A 12,151-nucleotide genomic window follows, 5' to 3' on the forward strand; every position below is an offset into this window, starting at 1 on the left:
TACCAAGAGTCCTGAACTTATGCCACGCGTATTGAGGCTACAAGCAGACTTCTTGAAGTTTGCTGCATAGCTGTTAGGGCAGTTATCTAATAAATGTATATATCACCTTCCCTGATTATACTGACTCAACTAGGAATTTATGAAGTTAGAAGTCAGAAGTTTAAAAGTAACTTTTAAAACTCTGTTCTTGATCTTGATATAATTACACAAAAATTGAACAGGATTTTCTAAGTTATGATTTTAAAGCTGCCACAACTAATGGAAGATACTATCAAAAAAAGACATGCTTTTGACCTATTTCATTATATTTAGGGACTTCAGTTAATGTACTGCTGTTGGCTGGCGATCTAACAACCTCAAAAATCCCAGCCATCAGTCATGAATCTGTGAACTTCGACCTGTTGACAGTTAAGACTTTCTAAAGTATCGTTAACCTCGGGTGCTGTCTTAATTTGCTACATACCGTAATTTGAACTGTGAGCGAACTTCCCCGTGTTCTATTTGAATCAGTTCATTATAGCAAGCAATTATGCTGCTGTTCTCCATAAATCTCTGAAAAGAAAGCAAAGATAATGCATAAGACATCTGCAATTATTTCTTAGAGAGTCAAACAGAGAAACTTCACAGTTGCCCCTGCCCCCGGGTAGCTCATTATGCAAGACATCTTGTGGGTAGGAAGGGATGGCATAGAAAAATTGTCAAGAAATGTGAAGCTCTTGTTCAAACCTTAGTGAAACAACAGAGCAGGTGTGGCACTTGGCTCACTTCGTAACAAAGACGGGGGAACCTTCATTATGGGGCGTCACAGCAAAGTGAGCACACAAGAGCACAGTGTGCCTCCCCAGCTGGGCCAATGACTGAATTGTTCTAGCTTTATTCTGGAACAGTCACCTGAGGCTCAACGTGCAGTCTGCTCAGCCTGCAGCGTACCGTTGATTCATTTCTATGGGAGTGTTTTCTGACGCCTCCTGAATCTTTCGGCTGCCTAACGCGGAGTTCATTTGAAGCAGCAGTGAGCTCAACAGCAGAAGACAGACAATCATTTGAAAAGCCAGGCACTTCTCTAAGAAAAGCTATAAATGTCCAGCGAACACATGAAGGCTGCCCAACCTCACCAGATAAGGAAATACAAATCAGAGGCCTAAGATGATATCATTGCATGCCCACTAGAATAGATACAATAAAAAAATTAAGAAAATAAGTATTAGTAAAAATATGCAGAATCAAAGTCCTATGTGTGGCTGGTGGGGACAGGAAATGGTTTAGTCACTGTGGAAAACTGTATGTGTTATTTAAAAGTTAATTCTAGGTATATAAGCAAAACAACTGGAAATGGATACCTCAAGCAAACACTTGTAGGATCGGGTCCACACACGCTTTATTTGCAAGGCTCAGCGGTGGGGTGAAGAGATGAATGGATACACAAATTTTGGTATGTACGTACAGTACAATTTTATTCAGGCGTAAGATAGTCATGAAATACTGGTGTGGTTCATCAGTACAATAGCGTGCATGGCCCTATAGAATATTAAGTGAAAGACAGTAGACACCAAAGCCGCATGCTACATGATTCTGTTTATGCATTCCATCTAGACAGGTCAATCGTCACAGACAGCTCAGAAGCAAGACTGGGGCTGACTGCTTAGTGAGAGCTTGGGACTGTGGGAAAGGCTTCAGTATGAGATGGGGGAGGTGTTGCACAACATCAAGAATGTTCTAAACACTACTGTACTGTTTACTTTAAAATGGTTTGTTCTTCTTGATTGGGGTGGGGGATTTCACATATTTATAAACCTCTAGTGACTGAGTAAATCATAAGTCAAACCTACAGCCAATCACAACTCAGTGTGAAACAGCATTCATCAAAGAGCTGCGCTTCACACCTGGCGCAGACAGCAGGGCCCATTTGGCAAGCTCAAACTCATTTTTGCATTAATATTTTTTTAAAAAAATATTTTTTGGGCGTGGGTATTTTGGCTGCATTTATGGATGTGCACATATGTGTAGTTCCCACAGAGACCAGGACAGGGTGTTAGGCTTCCTAGGACTGGAGTCACAGACAGTAGCGAGCCACCATGTCGGTGCTGGGAATTAAACTCAGCTCCTCTGGAAGAGCAGCCAGTGCTCTTATCTGCCGAGCCTCCTCTCCAGCTCTTTCTTTACATCTTTTAAATTGAGCATACTGCTTGGTGTCGGATATACAAGAAATCAAGCATCTCTCTCATATGAGCACGTGAATGCTTTTATGAGACATGAAAAACACAGCAAGTATAGAATGGTAAGGAAGCAGATTTAAGGTCAATTTACTTAAGGCTGAGTAAAATGGTTTACACTTTTAGTCATTAAGAAAATATATACTTTGCAAAGCTTCTGAAGCTAACATACCAGCAAGCAAACAACAACAATAAGAACAACAACAACAACAACAAAAATATTCCAAATGACTCAGTTACATTACTGCTTCTTAGGCAGCTAGATAGAGGGAGGGGAGAAAGCCGGGCCCAGCTGAAAGGTCCATTTACAGATTTCCTTCAATCAAGTCAGCCAGAGGGCAAAACTAACCCCTCTCTCCCTTTGTGTCTCAGTGTGTGAGTGTACACACACACACACACACACACACACACACACACACACACACACACACCTGAAGTGGATGGTCTTTTCCTGGGGAACCTCTAACTAACTTCCCATAGGTCTCTTGATCTTTAAAAGGAGTAGAGAGGGTCTAAGAAAAGGAAAAGCCACAAACATACACAGAAGGGGAACGCTCACTCTTCAGTCACAAAGCAGAGCTGATCAAGATTCACTTCTGCCTGTGTTTTTAGATGGGTGAAGTCTGTCTCAGCAAACGACAGTTCTCAGGGGTAGCGGATGAACTGCAGACGGCCTGAAACTCCCCTGGTAAGTGAGCTTAGATAACGTGGAGATGCATGGATTCAGTCTCCAGGAGCCCTCAGAGCACCTTGTAGGCTGACGATGTGACAAACTGCTCACGTGCGCTGAGGGTTCTCACTAGGAGGGGGAGCACCTAGTGCAGATTCCCCTAACCATTTTTATCTGGAAGAACACAGGAGCTCTTGGGAGAGCACCCCATGGCATGGCATAGCCGGGAAGCTACCTTAGTAGTTGGACCCAAGACAGAGTGAGGGAACACACAGCTGCACCCTTGCCTTTGTTTGGACTGTGCAAGCTATTCAGATTTTGGAGTCTGTTTCCTCTTCTGGGAAAAAAAATGAAGAAAATATCAAATCCTTCATATGGTGAGAGAAATTAAGCAAGTCGCCAGGAACGGGCCTGATAAATAATACATTGTAGCTCCCCGACTTCCCACTCCAAAGGAAGGCTCTCCGGGGAAAAGTGTGGCTCTCAGCTGTTAGCCCGGCACTCCTTACACACTGCCTGTGTCACACACAGAGCCCCATTAATACTTGCTGAGATGAATCAGCATCACCCCAGGCTGAAAACAAAAAAAGAGGCACCCAAAGGTGAAAGCAGGAGCAGCTACCCAGGCAAGATGCTCACTTCCTTCCACAAAGCACAGGGTGGGCATGTGCTCAGGGCTCCAAAGGCGGCGGATGGGGTGGTTGCAGTGCATTTGATGGCATAATTTCTTCCCGGATCCCCATTCAGGGATCATAGACTAACACGTTGGCTCAATAGCTAGCGACACAGAGCCAAGTTTCCAAAAATGAAGTAACTAAAACAAATCAGGAATGGGAAAACAACTTCACAGAAGGCAGGGCTAGTAGGTATATCTGGAAGGTACTTGGACAGAGAGCTGTCAACAGCAAGATATTCTCCAAGCAAGTAGGAGAACCTGAATGGAGACCTGCCCAGCTGCTTTGAGGCCATGCAGTGTTTTCATGGGAGAAAAACTAAGGGGCTGGGAGCACTCTGACCAATTGTGAATGGCCTTGATCAAATCAGATCCAGCCCTCAAAATACCAGGAAGTCCCAGACAGGCACTGACTCCAGGCGCCACTCAGCATGGGGTCATTCACTGTGTGTGACACATTAGAATCTGGGCACAGGAGACATTCTGGAGTAGTATAGACAGGTTAGAAAGAAAAAAAAAGGGAACCTTTGAGTTCTTAAGAATATGTGTGCCTCAAAACTGGCAAGCATCCTTTTCAAAGCTTTCCTGTCAGCAGATGTGTGATCTCTGTCCTTCAGTAAAGGAGCTATCTTCTAAATGACACCAACCACAAAAGCTGTCGGAGGAAACATCACTGAACTGAGGCTCAATTCTGAGGCCACTCCAGAGACCGATGGACACCCTTACTAACAGAGCCAACAAGGGCCATGTCAAGGTCATCCTTCAATCAGATAACCAAGGTAACCAGAGAGGCTAATGTTCTGGCGTTCTCAGAGTCCTGACTCACTCTTGAAAAGGTCAGTGGGAGAAGCGGGTGGAGTGGGACGGTCCACACAGAAGATCAATAAAAACCTGTGAATAATTTCAGAGCCATTTCTCAGAAAAACGGATGTGTTTTAAAAAGAGTATATAATAAATGGCAGTCACGTGGCTTCATTGCCAGCTGTTCTCTGGCAGCTCTGCATTTGCAAACTCAGAAGCATTCTCTTACGTATCCGCATTCAACCAGTGCACATAAGGCGAGCTTTCAGGAACAAACGCCAAGCATCCCAACAGGAGATGACAGACACACAGGAAAGTGTTAGGGTCCTCTGCTATTACATGTCCTGAATCAGTGTGGCCTTACGTCTTTTATAGAGCTCTGCTTCTAGGCTAAAGCATGCCCAAGCACAGGGAAACTGCTTTGCTAAGGAAGTTCCTGCTTCGCCATGGCCTGCCAAGACGGAGTTTCATTTTATAGCCAGAAGAGCAACCAAGAACTCATAGGATCATTGAGTTTAGACTACCAGTAAAACTTACAGAAATCAACTCTGGATTGCTGCCCTATTTTTTACCTAAAATTAAGCATTTTTTAAAAAGAGGAATAAATATGTTTGTCATAACAATGTGAAGGAAGGACTCCATTAATTTCCTATACAACTGTGTTTAACATTCACGTTTCCTTTTCCACTCTGCTTTCTCTAGTCTACTTTGAATTATTTCCATTGTTTTCTTTAACATTTGCCCACACGTGGCTTTGTCTGCAATCTACCTTACCTTGTAATCCAAGTTATTTGTCTATATCTCTTTGCTTTAGTATGATCAGTCTTCACGTTTACGTTGATATCAATGTTTCTTATATAGTTATCCTTCAAATTAGAGACATTTCTTCTCTCTTTCTGGTGCTAAAAAGTGGTTCACAAGCCGTGGTCACTAGCATGAGCCTGCTTCTAGTTCAAAAACTCTGGACAGGCCTCTGGTGAGCACAGAATCTAAGTGGCAACGTGGGCATATCATCTTTAAATGACCACGCATGCATGCTGGGTCTCATTGGTGAGATGCATCTATACGGGGCTACTTTGAGACTGCTGGGTTTGGATCTGATATAAGAGGTGCTTTATGTCATTGTGTGCTGGCTGCACAGCTGTGCATCGGCTGGAGTTGGGATGTAAGAAGTAAGTAGCTGACTAGTACTGGCTAGTCACTTGCTCACTGCCACTCCGTTCCAAGTGCAGTCGCTTCTAGTCCTGGGGCCTGTTTCCTGTAATGGCTCTCATGGCTGTGTGCTTGGCTGTCATGGGAGAGTCAGGCTGTGTGCTTTGAGGAGGCTAGAGAGAGGCATTCCGGTCCCCGTGTACATACCCGGTTGAAGCCTGCATGAAGAAGAGGAAGGACTGAGGCCTCTTCATGGTCATCAGATCTGCAGCAAAGCAGAAAATGTGGTCACTCAGCAGATACAAACCAGGATTCCTCACACTGAAACATGGAGAGAGAGCAATGAGGCCATTGGCGGTCACACCGGAGATGCTTCCTGAAGGGCGTTTGTCCAAGCAGCACTTGCCTTCAAGGACAGAGAATCCACATCTATCTTCCAGATGCAAGCAGAACACACATTGTAGACGAAGCAATAGCAGTATGGTGTGAGTGCTCCCTGCGCAGGAGGGAAATGCTCTAACAGTGGCTTGTCATTTGGGGTTGGAGCAGATCTAAGAGAGCAGTGCCGTTCGTTAAAGGACATGTCAACTATGCTGCTTAGCATGAGGCTGCTGTCCCTAAGCCAACTGGATGCACAACTCCTACTCCAAGGTCTATTTGGGCCCAAATCTCGAGATGCCACACCCCCCGCACACTACAGTCTATAGAATCACACAACCAAGTGGCAAAGAAGAGTCGGAATGAACAGAAACGCAGAAGGGAGAAACGAAAACTGACACTGTCACCTGTTTCCTGAGACAGTTTCCTATATCGAGTCCTGAGCTACGCCATGAGTTAAAAGGTGGACTGAGGGCCGGCATGTCATGAGGATGCCTGATAACTCAACTGTCACCATCAAGAAACTGAAAGTTGGACCCTGAGACAGCCAGAAATTTGCATAGGGTACAACCCAGAGAGTCAGGGGAGACAACAGAAGAGGGGTTGGATGGAAACAGCATCAGGAAAGAGAAGGTCCAGTTTGTCCCTAGCTTCCTGCCCCCAGAGAAACTGTTTCCCTTACTTTCTCCTTTCCCTCAGTAAAAGGAGGTTCTGCCTTCTATGACTGACATACCAGGAGAGGCGTTCCAATGAAATATGATTCTATTTCCTAAAGTAGGTGGTGAAGGCAGAGGTTACTTAATGTCTCTCTCCATATGAGAAGAATTTGATAATAAAAAAAAAAACAGAAAAATCATAACAAGCCATACAAAACCACTCCTAGTCAAGAACTCATAAACACTTTTGATGTATGAAGAGGACAGAAGGCGTATTGAGGCCCGTGGAACAAGCCATGGGAAGTGCTCTGTGGTGTGGTATCTCCTAGGTGCCATGTCTAGGCTGTATAATCCTATTCAGATCGCCGAAGGTAAGTGGAGCAAAAGGCTCCCTCTGTTTCCCGCTCGTTCTTTCTGGAATTAATCCCCCACCATGACGGCAGGTATAAGGCACCCCTGGGGACAGAGCTCCCCATTCTTTGCACGTCAGCCCAAGGAAGGTGGCAAGGGATGAGCCTCATAGTGCAGTATCTCAACATGAGACTCTGATTGCCTCCTGGCCATGTGTACTGGCTAGTTTTGTGTCAACTTGACACAGCTGGAGTTATCACAGAGAAAGGAGCTTCAGTTGGGGAAATGCCTCTATGAGATAAAACTGTAAGGCATTTTCTCAATTAGTGATCAAGGGGGAAAGGCCCCCTTGTGGGTGGGACCATCTCTGGGCTGGTAGCCTTGGTTCTATAAGAGAGCAGGCTGAGCAAGCCAGGGGAAGCAAGCCAGTAAAGAACATCCCTCCATGGCCTCTGCATCAGCTCCTGCTTCCTGACCTGCTTGAGTTCCAGTCCTGACTTCCTTGGTGATGAACAGCAGCATGGAAGTGTAAGTCGAATAAACCCTTTCCTCCCCAACTTGCTTTTTGGTCATGATGTTTGTGCAGGAATAGAAACCCTGACTAAGACACCATGGCTTCCTCCTGGGCTACTGTGCATATATTTCAGCTCTCCCTGGGCCAGCCTGCTCTTGGAAACCCCACACGTTCTTGTCAGAGCTATTGGTCTATCTGCTCCTTGGTGGTAAAATTTGTGCCAAATGCCATAACAAGGCCAAGTTCAATAGGTCCTGGATCCTAATTAAGACCTTAGTCTCGCTGAAGCTCATGATAGACATAGATTGACTACAACAAATTTTGCCCCTGGCAAGGACTCCAACAATTGTGCCACAGACAAACTACTTCTTTCTTTCAGCCGGCCTCTGCGTTTTAAGTGAAGAACACTGCAGACACTAAACCCAGCAGAACAGTTTCTCATTCCAGGGTGTCAGTGTAACTATAGCTGGGTCAATCTTCTTTGCAGTTCAAAACCAACCTAAGCCTATGGCCTACTCACAGCCTAAGCCACATGACAGTCCTCCCCAGGGCCACAGCCTATGTTCCACTGTTAGTCACTTGATAGTCTCCCCAGGGCCACAGCCTATGGCGTGCTGTTTGTCACATGACAGTCCTCCCCAGGGCCACAGCCTATGGCCTGCTGTTAACCACTGGACAGTCTTTGCCAGAGCCACAATCCTTTCCTTGCAGTGAATTTGGCACCTCTGCACTCTCATGTTACATTCTTCAGTGAAAACTCAAACCCTTCTCTATTTTCTTCAGAGAAAAGACAAACTAGAACAGCCCGAGTCCTCAGCGTTTCTACTCATTGTTGGCATGTCATGGTGATGAGTAAACCTGTTTTCCCCCATGAAGTGTGTGAGAACGTGCTAACAGCAATTATGTAAGAAAGGGGAGGGAAAAAAAAAACCCTATTTCTGGAAACTTGGAAAACAAAGCCCTAGAAGTAAGTTCCAGAAGTGGCAATGTAGGGTCTGGGATGTGCCCATCACAGAGCTGGTTCAAATACTGGTCTACTTCATGTGTCTCAGATGGAACAGTAATGCTGGGGTGGGGGTGCTGCTGAGGTGGGAATGCTGCTGGGATGGGGTGCTGCTGAGGTGGGGGTGCTGCTGAGGTGGGGTGCTGCTGAGGAGGGGGTGCTGCTGAGGAGGGGGTGCTGCTGAGGAGGGGGTGCTGCTGGAGTGGGGGTGCTGCTGAGGAGGGGGTGCTGCTGGAGTGGGGGTGCTGCTGAGGTGGGGGTGCTGCTGAGGAGGGGGTGCTGCTGAAGAGGGGGTGCTGCTGAGGAGGGGGTGCTGCTGGAGTGGGGGTGCTGCTGAGGAGGGGGTGCTGCTGGAGTGGGGGTGCTGCTGAGGAGGGGGTGCTGCTGGAGTGGGGGTGCTGCTGGAGTGGGGGTGCTGCTGGAGTGGGGGTGCTGCTGGGGTGGGGGTGCTGCCGGAATGGAGATGTTGCTGATGTGGGGGTGCTGCTGATGTGGGGGTGCTGCTGAGGAGGGGGTGCTGCTGAGGTGGGGGTGCTGCTGATGTGGGGGTGCTGCTAAGGTGGGGGTGCTGCTGAGGTAGGGGTGCTGCTGAGGTGGGGGTGCTGCTGGGATGAGGGTGCTGCTGGGGTGGGGGTGCTGCTGAGGAGGGTTGCTGCTGGAGTGGGGGTGATGCTGAGGTGGGGGTGCTGCCGGGATGGAGGTGCTGCTGAGGTGGGAATGCTGCTGGGATGGGGTGCTGCTGAGGTAGGGGTGCTGCTGAGGTGGGGGTGCTGCTGAGGTGGGGGTGCTGCTGAGGTGGGGGTGCTGCTGAGGAGGGGGTGCTGCTGAGGTGGGGGTGCTGCTGAGGTGGGGGTGCTGCTGAGGTGGGGGTGCTGCTGAGGAGGGGGTGCTGCTGAGGTGGGGGTGCTGCTGAGGAGGGGGTGCTGCTGAGGTGGGAATGCTGCTGGGATGGGGTGCTGCTGAGTAGGGGGTGCTGATGATGTGGGGGTGCTGCTGAGGAGGGGGTGCTGCTGGAGTGGGGATACTTTAGGGAGGGGGTACTTCTGGGGTGAGTCAGGAGTGCACTTACGCTTGTGAAACGACAGCCAGGATCACCGTGTGCTCAGAGGGGTTCGTGGCCCGGATTGACCTGTAAAAAGAAGATTCGAGTCAAAACACTGATCTGTGCTTTGTTACACTGAACTATTGTGGAAACTTCTTTGCATTGATAGTGGCACCAAATCAAATCATCTTTTAAAAATCTCAGAACACACATGAGACAGCAGAGAAAGAAGACCTTGTGGACCAGGACAATCTCTTCAATCTATTCATTTATTTATTTGTAATTGTTTTAACTCCTGGGAGATTTTCCAAAAGGTCAGCCTCACCAGTTTTCCACTTCAAAAATTGGCAAATTCCATTTAAGTCTCATGTTCTCTGATTGAAAAAGTTTTCTGACTCAGTTTTTAAAACTATGGCAGCCCCACAGGTCTTAAGTGGTCAGCTTGGCCCTGGGCAGCTAACCAGGTTGGATTACATTCCTTTCAAAACAGTAGATCATACAGAAAGCTGATTTGAGAATAAAGTCAAGAGTACTTGCTGGCAGACGGACAGACACATGAGTTAGACTGTGCTAAAGATCATTCAGAGACTCCCCCGCCCCACCGTTCTCCTGTCATGGGTGCTTATGTACCCAACGAGAGTTGGGCATCAGCTGGCCTTGAGAATGATTAAATAGGAACTGTCAATCAAATCTGCTGAAGCAGGACCCCTGTGGACAGCTGAGCAGTTTCACGATAGGAGTTTAAGGGTTGCAAATCTTACAAAATGTGCGATGCTACCTGAAGCTGATTCTAGAGTCCTCCGGTCAGGCCTTGACGAATTGGCTAAGCTTTTGATAAAGGGCCATATTGTTGAATCCGTGGAAAACAGCATTGACTGTGTCAGCCTACACACATGGTGGGGATTCTGCTTATCTGGAGATGTTTCTAAGAGGAACCATTCATCACCAAGGGCAGCAAGGCTAGCCTAGCCCTGCTCCAGGGGGAACAAGTATCACTTCCTGTTCCCATCCAACATCCCACAGAGCAGGTTCCAGAAGACTCAGTTCACATTTAGGAGCTCGTTGTATAGACACTCGGAGAAGGAGCTGTTCCCATCAGATGGAAAATTCCAGTGTCTGAAGCATATTCCCCAAGTTCCAGGGAGATGCGATATTCTCATTTCATGTCTCCACCCAGTGGGCACACTGCTAGGTCACCTTCTATGAGCCTGAACTTAGACAAGAGGCTAACTTATATACTGAACACATCAAGTGGGAGCTCGGTCTCTTGGCTTCCTTTGGGACTGGCTCCTGTCTTTCGGGTTGCTTCCTGCTCTCCAGCGGAATTAATGTTAAGAGGGACTGGACTTTTTCACAGTGAGAGGACTTGGGGTTGGGGGGGCGGAGAATCTGGAGATCTGGAGGTCTGGGGTTGGTGTGGTAAAGGAAGGAAGGTTCAGTCTAGCTAAAGCACCTGGGACTCAAGCCCACAGAGGACAAAAACGAATGCATGTCTACTAGAGCATATACCTACTGTACAGGACACTGCTGTCTGTCAGTCACTTAAGAATCTGATCACCCTCAACAGAACCAGTAACTGTCTGCAGGCACATAGACACATGCAACGTCCTTCTGAGCCACAGACTGCCCATCGCTTTTCTGAGCAGCCATAACTTCTGAACAAACATCATGCCTCTTTATATCTAAGGAAGAGTGCAAGGATTTTCTAACCTCGGCCGTTGAGAGCGTGCCTTGAATAACTGTACACCCGCACAGGAGCAGGAGTGTATGATTACAGAGCCACACGAGAAGAGCAGGTGAGGGCCAGGACCTGATTCTACCCTGAAAATCAGTCAGAAAGAAGATAAGCCGGGTGTGGTGGTGGACGCCTTTAATCCCAGCACTCGGGAGGCAGAGGCAGGTGGATTTCTGAGTTCGAGGCCAGCCTAGTCTACAAAGTGAGTTCCAGGACAGCCAGGGCCATACAGAGAAACCCTGTCTCGAAAAACCAAAAAAAAAAAAAAAAAAAAAAAAAAAGAAAAGTTTTGTTCTTTGAGACAGTGTCTTACTATGTAGCCCAGGTTGGCCTCCTCCCTCAGTCCCTCAAGTGCTGGCATAATAGCACTACACACACACACACACACACACACACACACACACACAGAGAGAGAGAGAGAGAGAGAGAGAGAGAGAGAGAGAGAGAGAGAGAGAGAGACAGGTATTACTACATAGAATATTTCTATGGAGAAAGGCAAGATTTGAAACCATTTAAACACTTAAACACTGGCTAATTAACAAAAATCCTTTGGTAAAATGTAAGTCATCAAAAAATAGCAAGGCAATATGCTCGTGATTAAAAGAATTTTAATCCACTAATATTCTTGTGAGTATACCAGAAGTTTTAAGAATCAATTTTTCTACTTCTTATTTACTAGTATTCAATAAAACTCCAGCCCCTCCCTGGGTTACTTCTAAGCATTCCACCTCTGCGGGACGGCTCAGTTCATCCTGAGAGAATTCTTAAGACTGTACATTTATTTATGAACAGACAGGTGCCTGCTTCCGAAAGTGCAAGCCTTTCTACAAACAAGCTGGGGCACAGGCCCCCAGGAACACTCTGGTGCTGAGGTGGCTGCCTTCTTCCCTCTGGCAAGTCTGCTGTAGCCTGCTGTATCTATCCATCTGTGTCACGTATGGAAAATTTTCTGTTTCACACATT

General features: G+C 47.1%; 1 protein-coding gene across 22 annotated transcripts in view; it reads right to left on the bottom strand.

The window, feature by feature from the left end:
- Pde8b (phosphodiesterase 8B) overlaps positions 1 to 12,151 on the bottom strand; it is a 226,297-nt gene that overhangs the window by 71,068 nt on the left and 143,078 nt on the right. For 20 of the 22 annotated variants that reach the window (NM_001346782.1, NM_172263.2, NM_001170669.1 and 17 more), the window contains 3 exons: positions 9,481 to 9,540; positions 5,717 to 5,774; positions 464 to 552 (listed from right to left, as the gene is read on the bottom strand). In NM_001346782.1, coding sequence (NP_001333711.1) covers positions 464 to 552; positions 5,717 to 5,774; positions 9,481 to 9,540 — 207 coding nt within the window. Of the gene's footprint in view, positions 1 to 463; positions 553 to 891; positions 4,258 to 5,716; positions 5,775 to 9,480; positions 9,541 to 12,151 lie in introns of those variants that run through there. The other 2 variants (XM_017315494.2, XM_011244651.3) reach the window with 1 other exon arrangement.

The sequence above is a fragment of the Mus musculus genome, chromosome 13, assembly GCF_000001635.26.
Source record: "Mus musculus strain C57BL/6J chromosome 13, GRCm38.p6 C57BL/6J".
NCBI classification, from domain to species: Eukaryota; Metazoa; Chordata; class Mammalia; order Rodentia; family Muridae; genus Mus; species Mus musculus.